Consider the following 27,148-nt stretch of genomic DNA (forward strand, 5'->3'; position numbering starts at 1 on the left):
AGAGGGTGAGGAGGCCCTGGATCTGATGGACCAAGCTGGGAGATGGAGGAGGAGCCCACAGCATCAGTTTTGAAGGGGTGTCACTGATCTAGTGCAGAATCAGATAAGCCTGGAGGCCCCCCCAGGGCACATCCCCACCTCACCAGCCCCCAAAGTGTCTCCTCTCAGAGGAATGGAGCATGCAGCTCTAGAATTTGGTTACATATCAGAGCAGAGAAAGCATTTAATGAAGGCTTGTTCTTACATTCATTATTACGTAATAGTCCTCCCCACCTCCCTCCACTCCCTCTAGAATGATGGAACAGGGAAGGGTTCTGTTCAGGTGGCCTGGATTTTCATCCCAACCCCTTCCTAGGCCTCAGTTTCTTTGTAAAATTAAATTGTTGAGTCAGATGCCCAAAATGAGCTTAAGCTCTAGGTCCTGGGATCACATCCTTCCTTTCCATTCTTGTTTTGCCTCTAGTTTGCTCAAAATAGTCCCAATCTGCTTACACAGGGGACTAGGGCAAAGGAAACCACTTAACAGTTGAACACGGAAGTCCCATTTTAACACCATTTTAGAAAATACCATTCTCCATACAGGCTTCCAATTAGCATGTGAAGTACCAAGAGTCAGGTTAGGAGGTTAAATATTTGTAGGCCTGGCTTTCGGACGGGATTAAAGACCTGGGAAAGGAGTGGATGTTAACAGGATAGCCTCTCTTTCTGGGAGGCCTTGCTGAAATGCCAAATCAGAGCAAAGCAAAAGGGTTTTATTAAGAAGCCATGATTTTTAAAAGCAAATAAATACTCATGGAGGAGATTGGGGGGAGGGGGGAGAAGAGAAGTGAGAGGAGGGGGAAGGTTATTAAAGAGTGTTTTAAATCACAATTTTATACTTTTAAAATAATTTTTAAAAAGCTTCTTTCAAACACATAATAATAAAACTAAAGAACAATTAAGAGACATTAAATAGAGAATTAATTTCTTATTGACGAATTATTTACTAAGAACTATTTGAAAGTAGCACCAATAGGTTTCATTTAGCTGCTGCAATAGATGAAACACAGCAGCAGCTTGGGGTCAGGAAAGAACTCCAAGGAAGTCAGTGTCCAGGGAACTGTCCAGATCAGGCCTGCTGGGTATCTCTGGCTCCCTCCTAGTGACCATTCTGGCCTCCTTGGCTCGACTCACTTGATATTTACTCTGGATCTATTTTGTATAAATACAGAGAATATATACTCCTCCAACTGCCCCAACCTCCTCACCCCTCCATTCTAGAAGGTAAGTCCCGGGGGGCAGGGGCTGTCTGGGTTGTTGTCTGTGGACTCCCCAGAGCCTAGCCCAGCACTGACACTGAAATGAGAAGAGTGTCTTACCCTGCTTAGATCATCACCTGCTTTAGACTTATACTTTCCCCTGAAAATAGAGCATTCTCTAATGGCTCAAGATAAATAGTTATGTGATCCATGGACAGATTTCTGGGGAAAGCGTTGTGAAAATGGATGGGGAAAAATGACATCTTTCATTTTATTAACTTCTAGTGGAAATTGAACATTTCCTTCAGTTAGTTAGAAACCTCATTCTGAGTAGTGTCTCCCAAAGGGTAGAGGACACCCAAACCTGCTGGCTGAGCTCACCATTATTGGGGCTGAAGCTATCTTCATTTGGGTAGTTGGCTGGAGCCACCTGGATGGTTGAAGATGTTGGGAACACCAGGATGTGTGTACAAGAAGCATCTTGAGGTGTGTTGAGTTGAGATGACTGGAGGTTCAGTGCAGTACTTCGGCCAAAAACAGAGCCCATGGTGACAGCATCTGTAAGATAAAGAATGATGCCATTCCTCATTTTTATGCCCCTAGGCACCATGCTGCTGCTGCTCTATCTGATGAAGTTAGTTATTCAAGTAGGATACAACCCAAGACAAGAGTCGACACTGAATGACTAGACACAAACATGACCTAATCAATGAGGGGTTCCCACCTCCTCTGGTCCCTGCCATACCACAAAGCTCCTCCAACCTCCACTTAAAGGCTCCACTGTCCTGCAAGGTAGCCACACCTCCTATCAAGTCTACCTCTGCCTCTTGCAAATGTCTCCTCTTTGCTTTTTTCAATCTAGAGTGAAGCAGAATAGGCCTAATCTCATCCTTTTTCCATGTCGTGACCTTTCCAATAACTAAGCAAATGAAGCACGGGCTCCCCAAGTCTTCTCTGTTAAAAGCTAAATATCTAGGGTGGCTAGGTAGCACAGTGGATAGAGCACCAGCCCTGGAGTCAGGAGTACCTGAGTTCAAATCCAGGCTCAGTCACTTCATAATTACCTAGCTGTGTGGCCTTGGGCAAGCCACTTAACCCTATTTGCCTTGCAAAAAAAAAAAAAAAAAAAGCTAAATATCTTTCAACCAGTTTTTTTCTTGGCCCAGTCATGACAGTCTTCACCATCCTTGGCTGTCTTCCTCTGAGTCTTTATTATTTACTAAAGTTGTTCCTAAAATGCAAAGATCCGAATCTCAATGAACAAGATGGTTTAAGCTCTTTAAGCTATCCTGCTCTTTGAACAGTTTGTCCTCTAAAAAGTCCACAGCTATTTTGTTAGAAGAATAACTGACTAGCCATACTTCCCCCATCATATACTTGTGATGACGAATTTTTGAACCCAAGAGTAAGACTTGATGATTGCCTCTATTAAATTTTACCTTATTAGACTCAGCCCAAATACTTGTTTTTTTGGATCTTGACTGTCATCCTTTGTGACAGCCATCCTACTGAGATTTGAGTGTCTCATAAGCATGTCATCTTTGACTTTATCAAAGTTATTTAAAAAAACAAAAACAGTTTAGGCCCAAGCTGAAACTCCTATAACCCTTCACTGGAAATCTCTGCTTTCCAGGTAGACACAGAATTACTTAATGCCCATGAAAATGTGGCCCTTCCTGTCAAGGCAAAGGATGCTACATTTACAAGTGATCCCATCCCCTCTGGCAGATTGTCCCTTTATCATTCTTATCCTCTCATTTATCTTCAGTCTCTACTTGTCAATTTACTGTCCTATTCCCTACTGGCTTACAAACAAGCCCACTGGACTCTCTCCCCCTACCAGCATAAGAAGTAGACTATAAACATTCAGCACACCCTCTTCTCCATGTTGTTTCCTTTCTCCTTCCTTTCTCCCTTCCTTAGCTGTCCTTGATGTTCTCACCAGCCCAGTTTGTAGCGGTTTTTGCTTTGCTTAAACTTACTAGCTTTAAAAACATTTTCTTTTCCTTGCTAAAGAACTTAACCTATGAGCTTTCTGTAGCAACCTATGAATTAAAATTTAAGCCTTTTCTTACCCTCCTGAGTCACATGGATCCTTAAGGCCCCTTCCCCGAGCCCCTTCTCCTCGTTTCCTCTCCACCACAAGAATAGCAGGAGAGATTCGGTCATATGCTTTGGGCCCAGACACATTCTGGGCTAGGTGAGCTTTACCTGGCATCACCACGAAGGCCCCCTGGGGCTCCATGGCCACCAGACAGGCGCTGAGGATGGTAGGGGAGTCTGCGGCTGAGAGTCCACACATGCGGCATGCCTCCTTCAGCTGTTTGCTGATTGTCTGCAGGGAACATTCACCAAGGAGGATGCTCCAGTCTGAAACAAAAGATAACTTTTAGTTTAGTCTCACCCAGGCATTAGAAAGGGTTCCGACCTCTCTTTGGCTCATCCTCCTCCATGTGGCTGAGGGCACGCAGCTTCAGGAAAGTCCTTTGCACATGATTGGCAGACACACACACACACACACACACACACACTCTCACTCCCACTACCAGATTGTGTGACACCAACACCAAGTAAAGACAAAAAAAACTATCCTAGAGAAATTCTTTCTAAAACTATAAAGTAGTAATAATTATTATTCCATAGATTAAATGCAAGGCAGAGGGAACTTTATTTTTAAAGAGGCCAAAGGGACAGTTCCCAGCATGTTTTTTGAATATGCCATCCCACCTTAACTCTTTTACTTATCCTTCTATAAGAGGAATGATTTCCCACCCACTTAGCCCCATTCCTATATGGACTTTTCTTCCGCCCAGGGCATGGCTGGGGCCTATCTTAGATTATCTAAAGATGGACTATACAATATATATATATATAATTTGCTTTGTTTTTAAAAGAAGAAGGTAACAGTACCAAAGAATGAAAGGCATTTTACTTAGGATTGGGGGGGGGTGGGGGGTGGAGAAAGCTTGAGGTAGGCGGTCCTCAATGTTCACCTGATAGTTAATTGCTCTGATAAACAAATATGCCCCAATTTTTCTCATACAACTTCTGTTTGCTTATTGTCAATGCAAAAAAGCACCAAGGCCCTTAAGGAAGATCATTTCATTGGGATTACCAAAATTGAAAGCACTCAGTCTTCGACTTCTTTACCTTTCCAACTCGCCCAAGGCTACAAAAATTCCCCCAGAAATGCATGCATGTTACTGTCTCATAAGCCTTCTTTACATCCAAATCTCCTTTCAAAAAAAATCTACTTCTCTTTCTCAAGAGCAGGTGAAAGAAAAACTATTTTCATCTCCTAAACATACTTCAAACTGGAATACTTGAAATAAGAGTTCTGAGTATAACATGAAAAGCACATGTTAAAAACCATAGAAATGCAAACAGATGTGAATTACAGATTTCAAACCAAATAAGGAAGAGGGGAAAAAAGGCAGTCAAGGTGAGCACTTCATCACAAGCACTTTAGAGATTAAGAACACACAGGGAGGCCGGTAAGAAAAGCCTCAAAAAGACTCATTCCCACACTAAGACCGCCATCCTGTTAATACCACCCAAGAAGGGCAAAGCACTTAGACCCATTGAGGGAAGAAAACACTGTGCAAAATAATGAGATGACATTCTAATTTTGTACTTGTCTCTGGTTGAAATCACAATTCCTTTTATCTCTCAGGCTTCTAGAAGATGCCCCTATTGGCAATTCTCTTGTTGGAGAAGAGAACTGGGATGAAAGGGAATCCCACAAACAAAACAAAATGCTGCCCTGACTTTTATCACTGCCACCCTCGTCTTTGACTCTGCATCAGTTCTCTCTGTTGCCTTTCATATTCCATTGCTTACTCCTTCCAGATGAGAGTAGCAGTGTTAATAAATTAGCACATTACCAGAGCTTCTAAGAAATAAAGCTGAGTCTTCTTTGGATCTCTCTGTCTCTCTCTCTGTTCCCCACCCCCAAGATTTCAGCACCTCAAAGATCTGACTTAATCAATTTGATTATTCCCTCCACTGATTCAAAACATAACCCCCAAGTTACAACATAATTGTTGAACTGATGAATTTTTTGCATTTTGTTGTAGTTGCAAGCTTTAATGTTATAGGTAAAAAGAAAAGTACTGCTGGGCAAGCTCTCTTCTCGACAACTAATTTTGAAAATTCATCTGTAATTGTCTTAGAGAGTTGCCTCTGGCACCAAAGAGAGAAGTTACATCCAAGTTACATCACTAGGAAGGATCAGAAAGCCAGGCCTCTAGTGACTACCACAGTATCACCCAACTCTGGCCTTCTGTGGCCAAAGAAATGACTTTTAGAAAAATCTGATGATGACCTTCCTTAGGCTCTTCTTCCTTAGGCTCTTCTTGGAATGAGAGATACAATGCCCATCATAGGTTCTCTACTGGAAACCTCTTAAAAGAAGTAGAAAACTATTAACTAGTCTTCTAACTCCCAAGGCCACTTTTATGTAGCTATGAGGTGCTGGAATTATAAAATTCTTCACTGGTTTCTTATGGACCATGAATCAGGCTGAGGTGACCTAATAATGCATTGGAATGTGTATTATCAACGTAATTTCATCTGCTCACCAATGCATTATTTATAGAATTTCTCTGTAGGTGAGGAAGTCCTCTTTGGATTTTGTGTAGGATGCCCTCCATGAAACTAGAGAATACCTCTGGCAAGAACGTGTCTCCCTCTACTATGTCAAGATGGACACTGGCGTCCTTCAAGTCTCAACTAAGAGTTTATCTGAGGACTGTCTTCTCTCTTGTTTGCACCTTACTGTGGGTATATCATCTCCCTCATTAGAATGAGAACTCCCTGAGGGCAAGAGCTACACCTGTGTCTTTCTTTGAATTCCCACTGCTTATTTCTCCGTCTGGAACTTAGTGAGGTTTAACAAAAGTTGTTGACTGATAAAACAAAATATAATTTGGATTCCATTATCAAAGAATCTTAAAATATGTCCAGCATCTTATTAAAAGGAGAATAGTTCAGCCTTTGTCTTCTTTTACCAAGGCAGATATTCTCTTGATAACAATAATCAATTAATACAATGAAATCTTGTAATTAAAAAAAAAGAAATCTGCAAAGAAATTAGGATTTGAGAAAGGAAGAATGAAATGATGATTCCCCAACATTCCATTATTATTAGGCCTTGAGGCTACTAATAAATAGCACTCATTTAGAAATGCTGAAAAAAATAACAATTGGTGATACTTTCTACAGGTTTCCAAGGTACAGCAAGTTAATGAATTTAAATACCAAGCACAATGCAGCTATTAGTGTGTTTAGCAATTTTTTTTTGGGGGGGGGGGGGGGAAGTGGCAGGTTAAATCTATGCTTTCAATGAAAGAGAAGTAAAATGTCAGTTCAAAACTTCATTGACAAACTTGCCTGAGGTTTTGGGAGGCTAGGAGATTCACCCAGGATCCCAGGTCACTATCTGCCAGAGGCAGGATTGGAACATCACTTTTGTTTTCAAGGTCAGCCCACTATTTGCTAGGTCACATGAACTCCCAAACATTTGCTTAAATGGCCTCTAAATTCTAATGATGAAGAATTTGTTTTTGTTTTTTCAAGGGTTAAGTGACTTGCCCAAGGTCACACAGCTAGGCAATTATTGAGTGACTGAGTCCAGATTAGAACTCGGGTCTTTCTGAGTCCAGGGCTGATGCTCTATCCACTGTGGCACCTAGTGGTCACTAATTCTAACTAACTGGACAAGCAGTTAATTGTGACACAAGTGATATTCTGGACTGGATACACAAAGACTTAGATCTGACATGATTGGAAACTGTCCATTACCTTCTATCTTTCTGTGATGTTCCCAAACTCCCTTCTATCCTCCTTCTCTTTTCCCTGGCCTTATCTTCACAGTCTTCAAGACCTCTTTACCTTTTAACTCCCCATGGCCAAGTCTCCCAAGGCGCCCAATCACAACTCTCCATGGTAGTGATGTCATCTGAACAATTCCAATGCACCATTCCCATAACTTCTGGAGCCCAATTTTTCGTGGAGACACTTTACTCCTCCGAGATCTGGAGAAGAAGGGAGGTGGGGAAAATGAAGACTGAGCACATTATTGTGAACCATCTCCCACCAACAACACCCTCCCACCCCCACCCCCCCCCCAAAAAGCAGGAAAAAGCACAGGGTGCTAGCTGTATTTGTAACAGAGGATGGAAAGGTTTGTGCAGGAGGCAAAACAAAAGAGGATGGGCAGGATTTTAATACATGTGTCCTGGAAAAGCCAAGGCTCCTACCTGTTTGGTAAATCAATATTTACAATGCAAGTTTCCAACAGTTCGCCATGGAGGTCGGTGCAAGAGGCCAACAGCCAGCGCTGGTCATGGGACAAGCAGTAGCCAACGAAGAGCACATTGTACTTCTGGCTGGCTTCTCCAAATGTCTCTCCCAGTTCTGTCTGTTTGTCTTTGATTGGCGCCAATATAAAAGGAGGGGAATAAAGCTGGATAGGACTGGGTCTCTGAAATCAAAGTCAAAAATTAATATCAACACAAAGCAGCCTGTAATACCATGACTGGATAAACACAAAATGGTACAGATTAATATCTACAGAGATGAAGTTCTTACGTTACTATGTAAATAATGGCCCTGGCCAAGTCAAGAGGATCTCTAAGTGATACAAACTAGAAAACCAATGAAAATCAATATTTCCTTATTTAATAAAATGGCTATTTAAAATAAGGAACCTGAGAATTCAAAGCATTAACTGAATAAAATCAAATGATTTCAAGTAATTGCTTAACTGTGACAGATGGTAAATGCATAGTTGTCATCTTCACTTATATTTATTATAAATATTTATATTTTTACAAAATATAACACATATGGTTCATTCCAGGCCTAAAATGTTATTTTAACTTAAATAGCTGGGATTATATGTCAAGAGGGTAATTTTGAAATTGGGTTGCAGGCCCCTGAAGACTAAGTAGCAGATCTACTACAATCCTATTATCATTTGAAAATGACAAAAAATCTGAAATTCCCTAAGAAGGGAGAATGTAATATTTTCACGTATCACGCCTGGAAGTCCCAGACAGACAGACTTTGGTGCTGTAACCAAGTGCCCCCCCAGCCCCCCAGGCTCATCAGTTTTATTCAGAGCACAAGTCACTGCCCTTTTACCAAGAAGATGGAGCACTTTGAAAGGAAGCTTTCTGATTACTAAGGGCTCCCAATGGAATTAAGATGCAAAGTGGGGCTACATGAAAAGCTATTACATGATCTTTCTAATATGACATAGCTTCTCAGCAATCAAACTCAACGATGAGCTTCATCTGTCATCTGAGGGACCCCAAAAGGCCCAGATGTTGGGATTTGTCTGTGACTAGCAAAAAGAGGACACTTCTGATCAAAACAATGGGGAAATTGCTGTTTTTCCTAAATAGCTTTTTATTCTGTTCTTCTTAGGAAAAATTGAATGGCTATACAGGATCCACCTAGATAATGAAATTTTAGGGGACTTTTGCTTGAATTTCCTAGGTTATCTCAGACTCTTGCTGCTCATGACCTTTTCCTGGTCCCAATTCATCTCAGGGCAGTGGGAGAACAGAAGAGCAAGCTGAAGCAGAAGGAGGTGAGATCCCCAGCCATTGTTCTATGACCTCAAGTCCAATGGACTCAGGCTCTGGCAAATCCTATGGACATTCCAGATACCTCTAAATGTGGAGAAGGGAACAGTGATAGGCTCAGTGGAAGAGGGAGAAACACTGGAGAATGATTGCTGGATGGCAGGGTGAGCAGCTTTGGGGGTGGGGGAGCAGTCATAGATAGTTGTTCAGTAACTGTAGTCCTCACTGCTGGAGGACATTGGGTGGTGAGTAAAATTTGATCAGTCTCATATTTCTGATTTACAAATTCAAATGTTCCTTTGTTAGATTTGTCTAAATATGACAAGTAGATTTTTGAACAAAAGACAGTCATCAGGTGGATGAGTGAACAAAACAAAGCACCCACTAAAGCCACTAAGTTGGAGGAAGTGTCATGCAGAATGCACAGGGAGAAATAGAGAACTGACCTCACCATGCAGCTTTCTGGCTAAGGTCAAACAGATTCCAGGCTTGTTAAGAAAGGCTGGAATTAATCATTTTTTTTTCCAATAAGCCTCTGAATTCTTTTGAATAGGCCTGAATGACACGAAAGACAAGCTGCTCATCAGGAAAAGAAAAGCAAACACTAAGAACATGATTAATTGACTAAGGCCAAATTCAAGAAGTTTTTGTTTTTGAAAAATCCTTAGAACAAAATTATTTTATCAACTAGGTGTGTACTCTTGTCCAGTCTCTTAGGGGACATTCTTCCCATCTTTGTCCTCCCCTCCTGGCTTTCCCAGCTAACAGCTCCAGCTTGTCTTGACAGAGTCACTTGCCAGCTGTCTCAGCCACAAGACCACCAGCTCCTGGAGGGCAGGGGATGGACTGACTTGGCCCTTCTGTTGTAGCCTCACGTTTGGTTCAAAGCCTGGGGCTGAGTCATTCTCGAACAAATGTTCACTGCTTGACAAGTGGGCAGCAGAGGCTGAATCAAGCCTGGGGGGAGTGGGGGGAGAGTTGAGACTTTCCATGAAATGCCACCTACACTCTGAACAGAGAAACAATTGTGTTCCCCATGACCAGATTTACAATTAGAAACTGTGGCACCTCAAAGACTGATTTTCAATAGAGGGTCATCACAGAACCTAGAGCAGGAAAGGGTCTTAGTCCTCTACAGTGGAGGATGGGAGGCCCCAGGGGAATAAATGGAAAAATCAGAATTTGAACCCAGACCCCTCCCACCACCATCACACTGACATCTCAAGGATATACAGATCTTTTAAAAGTGAGACAACGTTAGCAAATATTTTGTTTTACGTGATGAATTTGGAAGTAGATACAATATTGCTGGTGAAGGTTTATTGAGCCAGGTCTGACCAGGGTATATGATTCAGTAGGAATTACATGAGGATGAGACATTCAGATGAAATAAATATCTAAGGTAAGGTAAATAGGAGCAAATATAGTCATTTTTCAAAATTTGGGCTAGATGGTCCAAGTCAGTGTGATGGTGGTGGGAGGGGTCTGGGTTCTTGTTTAACACTGCATGTGGTGGAGCAGGCTGGCCCAGGGAGAAGCACCCACCTCACAGGGGAAGGGGTGGACCCAGAGCCATCACAGCTCTGCAGACATGGGACAGAACAAATGCTCATTGAGGGAATCAGTCACAGGGAAGCCCAAGGCTTTGGAAAAGGCAAATAGAATCAACCAAAGGAATAATCCAACTTCAGATAATAAGGGACTCAATAAAGAAAGAAAAACGTGGAATCAGCAAGGTGAAGGAGACTGCTACTTCCTCTCTAAAATCTCAGCAGAATAGCAAAAAATGCCTTCCTGTTCTCTAAAATCATCACTTTTGGTTTCTGGAATCTGGCTGGCCCCAAAGAAAGCTATCATGCAGTCTGCCAACCAGAGTCTTCATCTGCCAAACCCACCTCAGGGTTCTTGAGGGTCATCTCAATGCTGGCCGCTGGGCCAAAGCCCGTGAGAGACTTGATGTGGCTCTGGGTAGGCAGCGGCCGCCGACACTGGCAGTACACTGAAAATGCCATGGACTTCAAGTGCTGAATGTAGAAAACTTGTTCATCCTTCATTGTCTGCAGCATGTACTGGCAAGGCACAATCTAGGCACACACATTAAAAAGAATTAAAATCGGAATATAGGAAAATGAAACCAGAAGGATTCTCCCTATGACTCTGGAAGAACAAGCCACTTTGGTTTGACACAGTTAACCTTGCCTGTGCCCCAGAGCAAAGCATACTTCATGATTCTTTCCAGAGGACCCCCCCCCCCAACCCATTTTCAAGTAAATTCACAGCCAGTGGTCCCAGTGCTCCTGCTGAGGACCACCCTTTCCCCAAGAGATGAAGACGGCCAATCACTGGGTACTCTGGGACTACTCTTCTTTACGGCTGCATTCTCAACTGGCTGGAGTTATGATTTCAAAATTGTTTAAATGAATATGTTCGCCTGTTTTTCTTTAACCCAAATCAGTTGGCAATACCTCCCTTTGGCTGCTCTATACTTGCTTTCTAACGAGCTTCTAGGCTCAGTCGTTTAGGACACAAAGGGAAGGTCTTTTAAAATGTGCTTGTCAAATAAGCCATTTGGGGAGCATCAATATCAGGTAGATTTTTTTTTTAAAATACCAATGGCTATCAAGATATTTACAGATTAGAACACTGAGAAAAGAAGAAAAAAATTACTTGGAGAATGAAAGAGTTTCTCATATTCTCAGGTAAGTTATCCAGCATCTCTGTGTAACAGCGCATCAGACTGAGCAACCAGAAGTTGGCCGAGGCAGATTCTTCTTCTGCCGTGTAGGTAAAGGGATCCACCATGTAGATGACCACGGCCGGTGGATAGGACTGGCTGTCAGCTGATTCCGGCTCCGTGGGAATCCCTATCCTCTCCCTCTCTGTGACACTAGAGAGATGGTCATTGTTAGAAGCACAGCCCACTAATGTTTAAAAGTTTAGCAATCTTAAAAAGAGTTTAGAGAAAACCACAACATGGAAGGTTTCAAGAGTTAAACATTACAGCAGAAAAATATTGGAAAAACATTTGTTTACGAGATTGTGATCAACAAATAAATCTCCCTTCCAAAAAGTCTTAAACCCAACCATTCATGTCTGAACTACTTTGATGGAAAGCAACACTGAAAATGAGCAGATGCAGTCAGACTAACAAAAGAGAACAAAACAAAAACCTAAAAACTCTTTCTCTGCCTGAGTCTGGGGGACATCAAAGCCTCCAGAATACAATGGATGAAATAAGCGAATGAATGGCTGAATAAATAAATAAACAAATAAATACATAAATAAATAAGCAAACAAATAAATAAGGAAGGAAGGAAGGAAGGAAGGAAGGAAGGAAGGAAGGAAGGAAGGGAGGGAGGGAGGGAGGGAGCAGGGATCAGCTAGGTAGACTGGATAGAGCACTGGCCCTGGAGTCAGGAGGACCTGAGTTCAAATCCAGCCTCAGACACTTAATAATTGCCTAGCTATGTGACCTTGAGGAAGTCACTTAACCCCATTGCCTTAAATTAAAAAAAAAAATTACAAGGCCTGTATGGGCATTGGTTTTGAACGGCTATGGGACTCACTCCCATTTGGCCAATGTGCCAGGACAGCTCAGCATTCAATAACTGCTAGAGTGAGCTCTTCTCAGGGTGAGTCTTTAGCATCCCCAGAGTGAGTTTTCAGGAGGAAACAGGAGACTTTTGTTTCAGGAAACCCTGGATATTAGTGACCCACCAAGAAGAGGAGGAGAAGCAAAGAACACTTGGATGAATTCCAGAAGGGCCCTACCTGTCTTGTCCTTCTGGTGAGGGCTGCTGGGAGCAGCTCTGTCCAGGGTCTGCCTCCCCTCCAGAGCCCAGACTCCCCTGCACCCTGTCTGCCACGCTAGCCCCGGCACTGGGCGTCTGCCCCGGGCCACCGCCACTGCTGCCAAAGCCTGAAGAGGAGGTTGCACTGCCTGGGGTCACACCAGGTCCAGAGGAGGTGGAGGATACTGGGGCACCTGAGGAGCCGGCAGCTGCAGAAGTACCACCGGAGCCACTGCTGGAGGTTCCAGCTGCTGGAGCGCCAGGGCCAGTAGCGCAAGCTTGATTTGGAGGCGCTGCCCCCGCACTCCCAGGGGCAGTCGGCGCCTGTGCTGCTGTAGCTGCTGTGGGGGAGCTTGGGTACTTGGGTGGAATCAACAGGCTACTGTCCAGCTGCAGAGTGGCCAGATAAGGTGCTGCAAGAACATTAAGAAAGATTAAGGCCAAGACCCTTGGACCACTGATCCAGTCCTGAGTTCACCCTCTACAGATGGGAGTAGAGGGCAGCAACCAGTCTGCATTCACATATGAATAAATAACAAGCGACAGCATCCTGGCAACCAGACACTGTGCTATCAAGCTGTCTGCCCCTCTACAAGGTGGAAGGTTGTTCTACAAGGTGGGGGGACTGTTAAAGGGGAAAAAATGAGAATAGTCCCTCCTAGCCCAGGTTTTGGGGAGGGGAGGAGGGTCTCCCTATGGGAGTGCTGGGAGGGTACCTATAGTTCTCTGAGCACAAAGGGCAGACACCTGGGAAAACCTGGGCCCCTCATTTGCCCACCCAGCAGCACCACACTTCTTTGCTCAGAAGTGATAGGCAGGGTGGACACCAGAACCTCTGCCGCCACCACCACCACCACGAGCCTGTCTCACTCACCGAGGTGGTGGCGGCAGACCTGGGCATAAAGTCTGAGTCTGGAATGATTGTCACTGTCCTCGCTGCTCCAGGGCCGGCTGAACCATTCACTCACGAGTTCATCTGCCAGCTTCGCTGTCGCCGTTTTCCCCACACGCATGATCCCGTCCCGGAGTCCCCTGCAGATGGGTTTGTGTTGCCCCAGCCTGCACATCTAAAGCAGAAAAAGGAGGAAGCAGTCAGTGTCTGGCTGCCTCTACCTCACACAGCATTGTCCTGAACCTGGAGGTCTGCCCAGTCCACTGAGAAGACCTCTCCCCTCCTGCTCACAGCCTCCTTGGGTCCTTTTCCTTAGACTCTGCCTACAAAGGGCCATTGGTCATTCAACATATTTTTCAGACTGGGAATACTTCCAGGCCAACATCTACCCTTGTTTTGAATCTGCCATTAACTGGCTGCTTTTCTGAGGTTTACCATTGCAATGATACTCCTTGGAGTGGAGGGGGGGGGGTGGTGGTGGATATCAACAAATTCAACATCTTTAACCTTTGAGATACCTGCTTTCCAAAATGCCAGTGGTTTGCCCTGCCCTCCCCCAGAACAAAAAATAGGAAAGAATGGGCATTTCATTTGTTTGACTACTAGAAAAAGTTATTGGCAAAGTTGGAGTAGAGAAGCTACTGAAATAATAATCCATACACAGATGAATAAGCTAAATCATATTTGTAGCCTGAATCATTCAGCCTATCTTCTCCCCAACCTGCTCAAATTTCCAGAATTTTACTGTAGCCTTCTTTCATAATAACATATCAATTCTTGTTAAGCTACAAAATTAGGGAATGTGAAGAGGAATTCTTGCTATGAAACTCATTCTCAAAACATATTTTTCTTACCTCATATACAGCGCTCAAGTCCCTGAAGAAAGTTTTGGCTCCTTCGAGCAAGGCCTCATTTTCTGGACACACCACAATGTAAGCAACATCCCGATGGCCCCCATAGGGGTCTAACAACAGCCTCTCCCAGAACGGCAAGGAGAATGGTGAAATGGTGAGAAAGTCCTTGTCGTAGCCCACCAGGAGTGTGGGGATAGGCAGGGGTTCCGGGGACTCTTCTGAACCTGAAAAGAAAGAGCAGCAGTTCACTAAGACTGGGAATTTTAGTTCCTTTCAATTGACTTCATGAAATGTTGCCTTTGGGGGAAGGAACTTGGAAGTGAGGTGGAAGTGTTTATCCGGCATCTCCTGAGTACTGGCATTCTCCTAAGCAAGTTACACACTGATTTGAACCTCACAACACTTGGGGGGGGGGGGGGGGGGGGATGACAGTCACGCCATTGTTCACCTGAGAAACCTGAAGCAAATAGAGATGGAGTGACCTACTCAGGGTCTCAGGTGAGGCCACACCTACTTTGCTGCCCAAGTGCAGTAGTTTGGAATCAAGGGATCTGGGATGGAGTTTTAGTGCTGCTCCACAGACTCTGTGACTGAGGTCAGGTCACAAACTTGTTGGGTCTTTCTCTGGGCTGCCTGCACACTTGGGGAAGGGGAGACAAATGACAATTGCTCTTTCTATAAAGAGGAGACTGAAGATATGTGGATCATTAACAAAGGACTTCACTTGGTTTGGGTGTCCCATGCTCATGCATCAAGTATTGTGAGGAAGGGGGCACCAGGAGGTATGAGCCCTCCTCCTCCCCCAAGTGTCTCTTTTATCTGGGAGGCAAGGACGAGAATGACCTCATCAAGACCAACAAGAAGTCATCCCAAATCCGGGATTAGCACCAACAAGGTTATCTGTAATATTAACTTCTTGCTATTATTGTCAACAGTGAACTATATTGGACATGTGAAAATGAGCTTATGCTGATGAAAACGATGCACATGTCAACTTACACCTGAATATTTAAAATGTCAATTTGGAAAATGGTTGGAAATAGACTTTTAACCTATTTAAAAATCTTCCATAGGAAGAATTCCAAGGAATTTTGAAACCTTTCAGTACAGAGGAAGGAAATTGAAGTTGTGAAATCTGTGAATCCTGCCTCTGACCTTCACTGACTGTGTGACCTTGGGTTAATCACTTCCTCTCCTCTGGCCTGACAACATGAGGGAGGTTGGATGGAATGACCTCTGCAGCCTTGGATGGCTTGAGATCTGTGGTTTTATTTGTCATAAATATAAAAATGCAGTATCTGATGAATTTGGAAGAGCAACTAGGTAATATCAGGGAAGATGGAGATACATTACCATAATTTCAACAGAAACTTTTGTGTCACTGGTGAATGTGACTAAAGCATAGGCATCATGATAAAATGAGCATTGCCAAGAATACACCTCTTCCATTTGGATGGATGTATCCTTGTGAACTGGCTTTTGCACTTATTGAAACCACTCTGAAAAAAACTTTTAAATTGCTGTATCCCAAAGTGCTTGATTAAGATTTCTTAAAATGAAGCCCATACAGTCCATGCTGCTTTCACTAGTTTTTGTACCATTAAGTAAAATATTTCATATTTCATCCTACATGCTTCATGGCCTACAAAACTTCCACAAATGTGCTCCAAACAGGTTCATGTGACCTGGTGGCCCTGTGGAGATCTACCAGTGGCTCCTTCCAGCTCCAGCAGCCCTCCATTGCTTCCCTCCCCCTGACCAGGAAAGGAAGCCCAGAGAGTCCAAAACAGGCAGAGGGAGGACGAGAGCTCCCCAGCATTTCTATCAAGTGCAGTAATGGAAGGGAGCTCACCTGGTCCTCACAAGCTTCTATCATGCCCATTCTACAGAGAAGGAGGTCTAAGCTTAGGGTCCATAGGGGCCTGAAGTCAGACTTCTGGGTTCCATCCCCTACTGAACATCCTCAGCCAGAAAAAACAAAAGAAGCTCACAGGTATGTTCTCTGAACCATCTACTGAATGCCGATGGGAAAACCTAAGCCCAAATATGACCCTGATCTATTTAGAAATGCCCAGTAAAGAAGGGCAGAGAAACAGTAGCAGAGACTCAAAGAGGGAAATAGTCTACCGTAAGTGCCACGTCCTGCCATCTTGTGGAACTGCTGCCAGGTCAGGGGGCCCTGCACATGCTGGATGTTCTCCCAGGTCCGGCCAGTCCGCTTCTTCTGGATGGCATCCTGGAGAAAGGGCTGCAGGGAGAGCAGCATGCGCACCACGTCCTGCGAGGAGAGCATGCTGATGTCCAGCACTAGAGGGGATGAGAATGGAAGAGAGGTCAGTGAGTGGCCAAGGACAGTGGCTGCCTGACTTTCCTCTTCCCTCAGACCTCAGGGTGGCTGGGACAAAATTGGTCCCACTTATGAGAGCTGCTGCCCTTCCCTGTTCGAGGACCCCCGAGGACCCGGTCTTGGAAATGACAAGGCCCATATGAGAACAAGACCTGGAGGTCCTAGCAAGGTACCTTGGTTCAAAGCTCAACTGCTTCCAGTTGATGCTCTCACTTCTTTTTTCTGTTTTTTTTGTGAGCAATGGGGTTATGACTTGCCATGGTCTCACTACTTACCCTGCTCCCATGCATTCATACACTAGCAAGTGCCCTGCTCCACCAGAAACTTGGTAATTCCTCTCCCAACTAACATATGGTTTTGGGGCACAGGAATAATATTTCAAAAGTCACTCTTGGCAGAAACCAAAGTTTAGTATACATTGTAGAATTTGACATTTGTCCATTCCTCTGTAAATAATCAGACTTTATCACCTATGTGGGTTATTTGAGTTTAAACACTTAGGCCATGGTCAACAGCTTTCAGAAATCTACTTTTTCTTCACTATACCACTCTCACTAAAAGTGTTTTCTAAAAAAACTTGATTCCATATTCCTAGTGTAGGGCCCATAGGAATCCGAGATAAAGGCTGTGGGGTGGAGAGCACCATCTTATTCCAGAAAATTCCAATAACTGTTTTGGGTTTTTTTTTTAAGTTTTCCCCTTCCCCATAGAAAAAGTGGACCTACCAAATTCTGTAATTTACCTTAAAATTACCAATACCTTATAATTATCCTGAAAATATAAATATTTTTATGGTTAAACATAGAAATAAAAGCAACTTTTATACAATTGAAAGGCAAAAACTCAAAACATTTTCATTCAACACAAAATGCTTAAAGACATGGAATCAGGGGCAGCTAGGTGGCATAGTGGATGAGCACCAGCCCTGGAGTGAGGAGTACCTGAGTTCAAATCCGGCCTCAGACACTTAATAATTACCTAGCTATGTGGCCCTGGGCAAGCCACTTAACCCCATTGCCTTGCAAAAGCTAAAAAAACTCAAAAAAAAAAGTTGAAATTATCAGGATAGTTTTCAAAGATCTGTGTTTGAATCCTACCTTTGCTATTCACTGACAATCACACTGATGATGATACCACCAGTCATTCACCAGTAATGTGGTGGTACCAATGATACCAAAAAAGTGAGAGAAGAGATCTATTAGGGCTATTAGAGGCAAATGTCATTATCAATGTAAAAGCTCCCTCAAGGTGTAAATATATATAAATATAAATTTATACAAATATAAATACAAAGGAAAGAAGGAATGAAGAATAAAAAATATGAATGAAGAAAGAAAAGGAAAAGAGAAAAAGAAAGGAAGAAAAGTAGGTAAAAAGAAATAAAGAAAAATGAAAGAAAAAATTAAAAAGAAAAAAAAGGAAGAAAAAAGGAAAATAAAGGCAAGAAAATAGGAAGGGGTGTGTGAAGGAAGAAAGAAGGAAAGGGAGAATGAAGGAGAAAGGAAAATGAATGAAGATAGAGAAAGAAGAGAAAAGAATAGAGGAAGAGAGAAAAAAGACACAGAATCAGAAGTATACAAAGGGAATAGCAAACAAATAGGGATGTGAAAATTGTACGGGAGAAAAAGTAGATTGGAAAGGAGAGGCGAAGGATTCCAAGTGAGGCAGCAATGAGTTTCCTCTATAAACATAATAATCCAAGAGGGAGTAGGGAGGTTCCTAACTGACTGTTATGGTGGCCTCTAGGAATCACTGGAGAATGGTCCATCCTTACCATTTCTTACACTAATGGTCACACAGCTGATGAGGGAAAGAGGGAAGGAGGGAAAACAGAGGGATGGAGGGAAAACAGAGGGATGCTTATATTGTCAATCTGCATTACATTATACTAGCTAGCCATGAAAGGTCTTCATTAGCAATGTCTTTAATACACAAAGGATTTTTCTTCTAGGAGAAAAAGATGAAAAAAGAGTGAGGACTGCTGCTGGTGACAAATGGTGTGAGAATGGCTGCTTGGACTTTTTTGTTTCTGCTTTGTACCCTAAAGAGAAGAAATTTTCTTCTCAAAGAGGCAGAACAAAAGTGGCTAATAGAGTTTGAAAAGCTCGAGAGGAATAGAGGTGAATTCTTGTCTACTCCTCCAAGGTCCAGAAGGACACTGAAGAAACCAATAGGTCCGACCGACCACTGGGCTGCCAGCAGGAACTGCTCCGCTAACAGAGCAGGGAGAAGGGTGCAAGAGTCCCTGGGCCAAGAAGGATCAGTCCTGCCGCAGTTTTGCAGAAACATAGGTCAGTCTGTTGGATTTTGAGCCCCGGCAAAACTTTATAATGTTTTATTAGAAGTCTAGGAAGTGAATATTAAGAAAGCTCTGACAGCAAATAGCCCACAGGGCTTCATTAAGAATGTGTCCTGTCAAGGGACATGTATATCATGGAAACAATGTAAAGACTAACAGACTGCCTTCTGAGGGGGGGGGGTGGGGGGAAGGAAGTAAGATTGGGGGGAAATTGTAAAACTCAAAATAAATAAAATCTTAAAAAACAAAAAAAAGAATGTGTCCTGTCCTCCTCCCTGCATGTCCTTTTGTGCCAAGGCATGAAAGGGGCAATGGCCTTGTGGACAGAGGCCAAGACCATGGACGTAACAATTTGGGCTCAAGTCACAGATTACAGATAATCTGGGTGACCACAGACAAAACACCCACCCAATCTTTCATACAGCAACTGTCAAAGACCTGAAGGGCTAGAGGAGCTAGCTATCTGCACTGGTGGAGGGAATGTGTAAACCAGAAGTCACAACAAAGCCACAGGCCTAGAACAAGCTCCTCCCTTGATGCCCCCCCCCCCCCCAGAATTGATGTTTCTGGTAGAGGCAATGCCCCACGATCTGCTGGGCCTACTAGTTAACATTACAATAATAAATCTAAATAAAGGCATAGAAGAGTCTGAGTCAACCAATTAATTAAGCATTGATATTAATTATGCACCTACATTAATTAAGCACCTAGGGTACATTAGACAAACAGGGCCCTCAGACAGACTTGTCTCCTCCTGGGAGGAGGTGGCAGCAGAAATGAGTGAAATGAAGTAGGGAGAGCGAATACCCAGTGGGATCAATCCAGGGTGCTGAGAGGAGACCCTTTAGGGAGGCCCGGGAGGAGGCCCCCACAAAGGCAGAGGAGGCCTCTCAAGCTGGGACCTGATGAAGAGCAGCTAGGACAGCTCTCACTCCAGAAAGACAGACCAGAGCCAGGCTGTGAAGCCTGCTACTTGTCAAACATTCAGACTTGGAAAGTCATTCTAGAGATAAAAGGGATTTGCTTTTTGGGCAAAGAAAGGATGTCATCCAGTCTGTACTTCAAGTAGACTATTCTGGCCACTGTGAGAAGAAGGAGCAAGGTGGGGAGATGGAAGAGGATGGGATTTTAAAAGAACAAGTAAAACAGATCAACTAGGAAATCAAAGGAAAGGCTTCTAGGACCAAGAGCAGTGGCTAGAAAGCAATTGGTCTGAAAAGACCTGGGGGGGGGGGGGGGGGGGGGGGCAGTGTTTGGCCATCCAGCTCAGGTATCAGGAGGATAGGGAGATGGCTAGTTCCATGTGCTGACTGTGTGAGGAAGGGGGCAGAAGAGCACAGCCCTCAGCAAGACTCACACAAAAGGTAGTCAATTTATTCCAATCTGTCTCAGTAGGAACTATAGGGAAGCAGATACTGGCTTGATGTGAGAAAGAACTTGGAATTCAGCTACCAAAAAGAATGGACAGCCCCCAATAGTAGCACATTCTCTACTCACCCCTAAAAGTGGTCAAGAAAAGACCAGATGACTCCCTTGGGAAATGATGGAAAGGGAGGTCTCAGTGGCCTAGGATTGTGGACTAGAATCAGATCATCAAGTCCAGCCTTCTCATTAAACAAAAGAGGAAATTGCAACAGGGTAAAGTGACTTGCCCAGGATCTCTGGAGAGGCAGGCCTAGAACTGAGGTCTTCCTGGTTCAGAGAGGAGCGTTCTGTTTCTAATTCAGGCTTCTTTGGATTTCTTCTTGATTTGCTCATTATAATGGCAAGAAGCTTCTGCTGATCCATTCTGGGACACCCACTGGGTTTTTGCTTAAGTTCGACAATATTATTTGGTGGCCATTCTCTTGGCCTCTTCAGCACTAAGACTGATTGCTGCAAGCTCTATGAGCACAGGGACTTTACCTACTTTCTCTCTCTGTACTAGTTCCACTTTGCTCTGTATTTCTGGGTGTTCAACAAGGATAAGAAGAATATGAAGAAACAAGTAAATTCCTATATAAAGAAATTATAATAAGGAAAGTTTCCCATTCAACAACAAATTTAACAATTTTTTCAACTATTAACTGTTTAAGTACATGGAGCTGGGCCCTGTGGGTCCAGAGGCAAAAAATGACAGGGCAGCTTGAAGAGCTTATAGATTTCTGGGTGGGTATGGGGCATATAAAGAAGGAGAGATCCAGATAAAGTGCCTAAGAGAAATCTGAAGAGAAGAATGCAGCCCGGGGAGAGAGAAAAGGACTGGATGCAAGCGGTGCCTGACCTGAGCTCTGAAGGAAAGGAGAGGCTTCACAGGAACTACAAGGGACGTCTTAAGAGAAGGGAATGTAGATGGGGGAGTACTGGCACATGGGGTGGGGGTGGGGGGAAGATAGTGTGAATGAGAATGGAAATACACGTGGGAATCAGGCTGCAGGATGACAGGAGGGGGCTGTACACTTGTACACTGCACACTTGAGGCCACAAGAGTCAGTCAACCTCATGAGAAGAGGAAGAAGCAGCTTCCCTATATTGAGATGACTAGACACAGTTGTAGGACAGATCCAGAGGCAGCACGGCCTGGCAGACACAGAGCTTATTTTGGAGACAGGAAGACCTAGATTCCAATCCCATCTCTGAAGCCCACATCGTATGCCTCAGCGCTTTAGGCAGCCAAGACCTGCTTGGTGGGAGCAAGGACTCTGCCAGTGAAAACAAAGGTCTATACTCTTTCCCTTATTCAGGACAAAGGATGGATTAAAGAGGAGGCAAGTGACAAGGAGGCCTGTCAGAAGAGCCTCAAATGTGAAATAATTTCATTTTAGACTTGGCTTACTTCTCTTTTTGAAAGGATTCAAACTGAATTTGTTTCAGATGCTTTTTTGACCTCTGGGATAAAGAAAGCTGACACCAGGTAACAAGCAAGAAGCCACCCCAAGCCCCCAAGACCTACCATTGCTATGTGGCCATGAGTGGACGGTAGCACTTCGAACAAGAGCTTCATCCACTCTCCCACCAGTTGGGTTGTCAACATACTGCCGCCCCTGCTCCAGCGCATTGACACACTCTGTCCACGAGTCGTTGTGATCTGCTTGTACCCTGTCATAACTCCAGTGTGTTCCAGGGAGGGGGTGGCGGTGATTGGGGGAGACACAGCCCAGGCAGCTCAGGGCTGTGAATGGCTGCGTGTGTTGATTCTGGAGGAGGAGCAAGAGACTGATGGGGGGCTCTGGGACCTTCCTGGACCCCTCCATCTGAGGGAGGAAGGCAGTCTGACACATCATTAGCCGCCGCTCAGCTGCCTGGCCCAGATCTGAGTTCTTCCCAAAGATGTCCACTTCATCCTCAATAAAAAGCCCAGAATTATAGCCCAGCTTGCGGTTCATGATGGCACTGAAGCCACAGGTGCAGCGGTACTGGTCCTCGTTGGAAGAGTCGGGGATGTAGAGTCCCACGTCCGCACCTTTGATGTTCATGTTGCAGGCACAAATGCAGCAGCTATCAAAGTTCCGATCTTTGAAGACGTTCAACACTGAGTCGGAGAGAATCAGGGTGACATATAGACTATGGGCCTCGGGGACTGGCTGGGCTGTGGCAGGCTCCACAGAGCTGAGTGGCCTCGTGGTGGAGGGTGTGGAGGCCGGCGACCCCTGCTCAGTGCCATCATACTTGACAGACCCCTGGCCACTGGCCGTGCCACCACCTCTGGGGGTCCGTGGGGTCCGAGGTGTCCGAGGTGTCGGCACAGAGAAGCGAGGGGTCGCCGGGGAGGGTAGCACACCTGCCCCACTGTTGCTGGCTGGTGCCGCACTGTTCAGCGTCACAGGTGTGTTTAAATAATCCTGGTCTGCAAGGCTGCCGACACTAGGCACATTACTGCATGAGAAAGAAGAACAACAGTCATGTGATGCTGGCTCAGGAAAAGGGATCTCCACCCAGTCACTCCCCACACCCCCTAAACTGGCTCATTAAGATCCAATACTGTCTTGGGGGGGGTGGGGGGAGTTGTAGTTGGACACAATTACTAGCAGACTATTTAGGATTATGTTTGTAATAGTAATTATAACTGATACCTATTGATCTTACTAAACTTATTTTGGTTAAAAATATTTACACTACTACCTTTCAAATAATACACAACAAAGAGCTACCAAGGTGACAGACAGTATTACATGTGTGACACAAGGGTGAATGAAGTATGCTCTGACACAAATAAAATCATCTCAGGAGGCAGCTAGGTGGTGCAATGGGGAAGGATGCTGAAAAGTTGAAAAGACCCGAGTTCAAATCCATCTTGAGACATTCCTAATTTGTTTGCCCTCAGCAAGTCACTTAGTTTCAGGTTTCCTCAGTAAAAAAGAATGAGTATGCTAATTCTTCCCCAGGGTTGTGTTGAGAATTAAATAAGATCAGATTTGTAAAGTACTTGACAAATTTCACAGTTCTACATAAATGCTAATCATCACCATCATCATCATTATTGCCATTATCATCCACGCCACCCATTTCTAACAAGAGAGAATAAGCTTTCTCTGAATTACTAACATGAAATAATGGAAAGGGCCCTGGGTATAGAGTCAAAAGACTTGGACTAGATCCTGGCTGAAGCCATTTATAATTTCTTTGATTCTGGATGAGTCCCTTAACTTCCCTCATTGGAAAAGTGATGGTGTTGGACTAGCGGTCCCTTCTAGTCCCCAAAAACAGGATCTTGGGATCCTGAATCTCCTGACCACTCTGATCCTTGGTTTCTTTGTCTGTACAATGAAGGTGTTGAGCTGGATGGCTTCCAAGGCCCCTGGCAACTCCAGAACCGTGACACTGGCAAGCTAGAGGCCATTATTCTACTGACATTTTTTCATAGGGCCATCACAAGGAAAAATCATAGAAACTTCACAGTGTGCTGAATTTAAAGCCAAGAAAGAACACAAAGGTCATCATGTCCAATTCCAACATTTTGCAGATGAAGAAAACTGGGGCCTTACATGACCTAAAGGTCATTCAGGTAATAAGCAGAGAAGGTAGGATTTGAACCAGCTCCTTTGACTCTAAACCCAGTACTTTTTTCCCTAGGACATCATATTGTTCACCCTAAACATAATGCATGCACCTATGTGCATGTACACATTTCCCTATATAATCTGCTCTGTTTGATACCAGTCAACTATGGGAAAACAAAGTCTAATGTCAGTATCTGATGGATGGCCCCCGGAGAGCTCTCTTGACAAATTTTCTTGCAAGAGCCTGTCTCTGAGAACAGAGAGTTTATTCTTTGCTTTTGAGAAGCAAGTTCTGAGTCTCATATCTGCCTTCTTGTGTGCCCTAATATAGTAAGTACTCAAATGAATACCTCTACAAAGAGCTGCCCAGGCCACTTCACCCACCTCGATAAGGAGCTCTTTAGAATTATTTTCTTGTATTGAAGCCAGCTCTGGCCAAATCCGCATTATGAGTTACAAAAATATGGGCATAGGGAAGCTGATCACATAGTGATCCTCTGACATTTCAGAAAAGGTAACATGGAAATCATTATTAGTAATCGCTACTTATTTAGGACTCACAAAAATATACCCAAAGTGATAATTATTAATTTCAAACTCAGAATTCCTGTATCCAGGACCTCATGGTGATAGACAATGCTGACAACTAGCTAATCCCAAGGAAGGGATTCTCTCTCATTAGGGTTATTTCCTCATTAAACAGCATGCTTTCTCAGGAGAAGAACAAGAATATGTGGGCAGTCACATATGACCTAATTTTGCAGGCCACAGCACTTGGAAACATAGATGGAACAACTTCAACTTGGACTGGAATAATGAATGACATGCCTGTAAATCTGACTGGAAACACCCATACAAAACAGCAGTCTTTTCAGTCATTTCAATGAAAAGCTGACTTGATCACAGACACTTAGCCAGCCATGTGATGCTTCCATCACTGGGGCAGTAGAGGTATCATTATGACCATTTTACAAATGAGAAAACTGAGAGTCTGTAGGTACTTGCCTCTGGTCTGATGGCAGGATTTGAGCTAAGACCTTCTTCCCTCCAAGTCAAGCTCTCTATCCAGCTACACCATTCAGTTATCAAATGTCTGCAACATTTTTCTCTGGCTACATAAACTGAATCCCAAGGATTCTAAAAACCTGCCCTGCTGCCCACAAACCCCCAATCACCTGCACCTTAGTCCTGAGGGTAACTGGTGACTAGGTGGGAGGGGATCAGATAATATCAAGATTTCATTGCAAAATTCCTTCTGCAAAGAACATGAAGCGCTTCTGGAAGCACCCCCTTTGTCCAACAGCAATCCAGGGCTATGGGTTCATGAGGGCATATGCTCTGATAGGCAGCTCTATGGATGAATAATATACTTTTTCTCCAGTGCATACATGAAACTTAGTTTGAATGTAATTTCCAACAGGGAACGATGTACACAACAACAAGGTGAACCTCCTGTATAACTCTTTTGTTAATAAGGCAGCAAAGTCGGAAGTGAGATGAGTCCCCCTGCCTGCTTCCCCTACATACTTGTAGCCATCCCGGACAAAGGCAGCTGTGGGTGGCAGAGGCAGCTGCTCGATCTTGGGAGGAGCTGCCCAGGAGGGCCTGAAGAGGCAGGCGTCCGGCACCTTCAGAGGCAGCAGGCACTGGCTGGGCAGCATCTTCAGTGGAGCAAACAGGGAGGACCCCACAAAAGGCTGCAAGGTGGGAACTTGGTGCACGTACGAGAAGTCCTGTGAAACCAAGGCAGGAGGGTCATATAAGCTGATTTAGGAAACCACCTGAATTCAACATTTCTTGTAAGTAAATTAGCTGAAATAAGTCTCTTAAATAGTTGAAGGAACTAAAAAAATACAGATTAAGATTTAGGTTTATTCTAAGTTAGTTTTACATAACACATCAATGTCTAAAATACTCAAATCTTTAGTGAATTCTATAACAATCTCTTTTACCCTATCACAAAAGCATCTGCCTATATAATACAGACATTTCTCATTTTAAAGTTCCTAAGAAACCCTCTTGAAATCTGTCTTGCCTGGAAAGAGTGAATAAGCATAGTGGCATTACCTTAATCTCCTCAGGCTTGGGGCTCCCTAACCCATCTTCCACTTCCATTTTGAATTCTGTGATTTGGGTGGAGACCATGCTGACCATCGGGCTCTCCATCATGCCCAACGCTGTCACCGTCTCTGAGCTGACACCATCCTTATAATTCATCACAGGAGAGAAAGCGGGATGTTGTTCCAAAGATGGAGGAGTAGGAAACATCCTTTGAAGATCTGCCACTGCTAAAGGGAGAGGACAGACAGACATTCAAAAATCCCTCTTCCTTTTTTAAGAGCATTTTCATCATGGGCTAATTACTAATTGCTCTTTTTGGCACAGAACATTATGCTGCTAATTAAATGGTGACATTACATATAACAAATATACACGTAACTGGTGAGAGTAACGATCAAGCTATTAGGATAACTATTAGCAAGAATTAATTTTGTTCTGGAACTATACAGCTATTTGTGCCTTATTATTAGGGTTGACAGTAATTAAACAATCAAAAAGCCTTCAGATCTTATTCCCTTCAATCAGCTGCAATACTACAAAGTCTAAAGGAAAAAGTTAAAAGCTTAGATGAGTAAATAGAAACTGAAATTAACAAGATGGGGATGACTAAATTTATTGTCTCTTTTGTAAAATGACTATTTCTATTTACAAGGATTCATGAAACACTTTAACTTAGGTAAGTAACATGTTAAGTGACTGATCATATTTTAGAAATAAAAATAAAAGAATTCTTCATGCCAACTTTTTTTTGGTAGGAATGAGTATTGTTCTAATTTTTTTGGCTTGTTTTTAGCAATTTTTTTTATGATTAACATTTGTTTTCCAATTATATACAATAATAATATGTAACCAGCAGTTTTTGCAAGGCTCTGAATTCTACAATTTCCCCCCCTTTCCTTCCCCCCAAGGCTGTCTGACAGTCTCTACATTGTTTCCATGCCATACATTGATGTAAATTGAATGTTATAAGAGTAAACATAAGAATAAACAAACATAACTCCCCCCCAAGAAGATGGGAAACCTTAAAAATAGAGAGAGAGGGAAAAAAAACGTACTTCAGTCTGTGTTCAGATTTCAATGGCTATCTCTGGGGTG

At 43.6% G+C, this 27,148-nt stretch overlaps 1 protein-coding gene across 6 annotated transcripts in view; it reads right to left on the bottom strand.

The window, feature by feature from the left end:
- Positions 1-27,148, bottom strand: part of MED13L (mediator complex subunit 13L) — a 344,978-nt gene that overhangs the window by 10,928 nt on the left and 306,902 nt on the right. For 5 of the 6 annotated variants that reach the window (XM_074205887.1, XM_074205888.1, XM_074205885.1 and 2 more), the window contains 13 exons: positions 26,060-26,280; positions 25,520-25,725; positions 21,946-22,868; positions 16,495-16,674; positions 14,368-14,591; positions 13,496-13,688; positions 12,602-13,034; positions 11,498-11,717; positions 10,726-10,914; positions 7,499-7,722; positions 7,131-7,273; positions 3,450-3,608; positions 1,620-1,796 (listed from right to left, as the gene is read on the bottom strand). In XM_074205887.1, coding sequence (XP_074061988.1) covers positions 1,620-1,796; positions 3,450-3,608; positions 7,131-7,273; positions 7,499-7,722; positions 10,726-10,914; positions 11,498-11,717; positions 12,602-13,034; positions 13,496-13,688; positions 14,368-14,591; positions 16,495-16,674; positions 21,946-22,868; positions 25,520-25,725; positions 26,060-26,280 — 3,492 coding nt within the window. The remainder of the gene's footprint in view (positions 1-1,619; positions 1,797-3,449; positions 3,609-7,130; positions 7,274-7,498; positions 7,723-10,725; positions 10,915-11,497; positions 11,718-12,601; positions 13,035-13,495; positions 13,689-14,367; positions 14,592-16,494; positions 16,675-21,945; positions 22,869-25,519; positions 25,726-26,059; positions 26,281-27,148) is intronic. The other variant, XM_074205883.1, reaches the window with a different exon arrangement.

This window comes from Macrotis lagotis, chromosome X (genome assembly GCF_037893015.1).
Source record: "Macrotis lagotis isolate mMagLag1 chromosome X, bilby.v1.9.chrom.fasta, whole genome shotgun sequence".
NCBI lineage: Eukaryota > Metazoa > Chordata > Mammalia > Peramelemorphia > Peramelidae > Macrotis > Macrotis lagotis.